Here is an 877-nt window from a genome sequence, read left to right on the forward strand (position 1 = left end):
TATATTGACAAATTTATTGAATTCTATTAAACCAACAGAAAAATGCAATTTATTTTTCCAATTTTACACTTTAAAAAATTGAGAATTTGATAGGTCTTCATACATGCTAAATCTATACTTAACATATATCTATATTAGTTTATTTCTAATCCTCCACTATAAGGTCCAGAACACCGCTAAACAAACTAAATTGAAGTAAAAGTTATACTATAAAACAAATCAAAATCCTGCCCTGGTTTACAGATAAAAGTAGCCATCCTAAATTAGATATTGGCTGCAGAGTGCAGGCTTATTTCAGACAAATGAAAAGGCCAAACACAAGATGATAATATCATTAATCTCTACAATAAACAAGACACAGTTACAGCTAAGACTATACAGAGGCGTGTAGATCATCCATTTGGATGTTGCTACTCTTGAGAGGCTCATAGTCGCCAAGGTAAACTTCCAGGTGATCAGACAAAGAAGATTTGTCTATGCTCTCATGGTGGTAAGATTTGCACACAAAGTAAAACACGCTCTGTGTCAACAACCCCATCAAGTGAACAAAACACAGCAATCCAACAAGGACTGTCCCATACGCACCTCTTCCTGCACCTCGGACGCCATGGCTGTGCCCGTGAAGAACAGCATAGTCGAAAAACCATCCAATAATTCCGGCGAATATGATGTAAAGAATGTCTAGCACCAAAGCCGTAATCCGGTTTCCCTTAATGAGATCCTTGCTCTTCCGCATGGCGCCCAGGACCGTATTTGTCCTCCAACACGGATATGACGCAGGCGAGATGCCACACCATGGTTATTAACACATACCCGCTGCAAGAGCGAGAGATTATAGAATGAGGCAAACAATAAAGACCGCCGTATTCAAATAGCC

At 39.2% G+C, this 877-nt stretch overlaps 1 protein-coding gene across 1 annotated transcript; it reads right to left on the reverse strand.

Moving 5' to 3' along the window:
- Window positions 1-373: 373 nt before the first annotated feature.
- On the reverse strand, window positions 374-736 carry LOC149219271 (uncharacterized). Its single transcript, XM_089386769.1, has one exon. It carries the CDS (start codon window positions 734-736, stop codon window positions 374-376), a length of 363 nt encoding a protein of 120 aa, XP_089242895.1.
- Between the last annotated feature and the right edge of the window lie 141 nt (window positions 737-877).

Source organism: Pinus tabuliformis, chromosome Q, assembly GCF_031772625.1.
Source record: "Pinus tabuliformis cultivar Carrire ecotype Pingquan chromosome Q, CPIR1, whole genome shotgun sequence".
NCBI classification, from domain to species: Eukaryota; Viridiplantae; Streptophyta; class Pinopsida; order Pinales; family Pinaceae; genus Pinus; species Pinus tabuliformis.

Excerpts from the sequence above, each read along its gene's own strand:
- LOC149219271 (XM_089386769.1), bottom strand. The coding sequence starts at position 736 with ATGCGGAAGAGCAAGGATCTCATTAAGGGAAACCGGATTACGGCTTTG.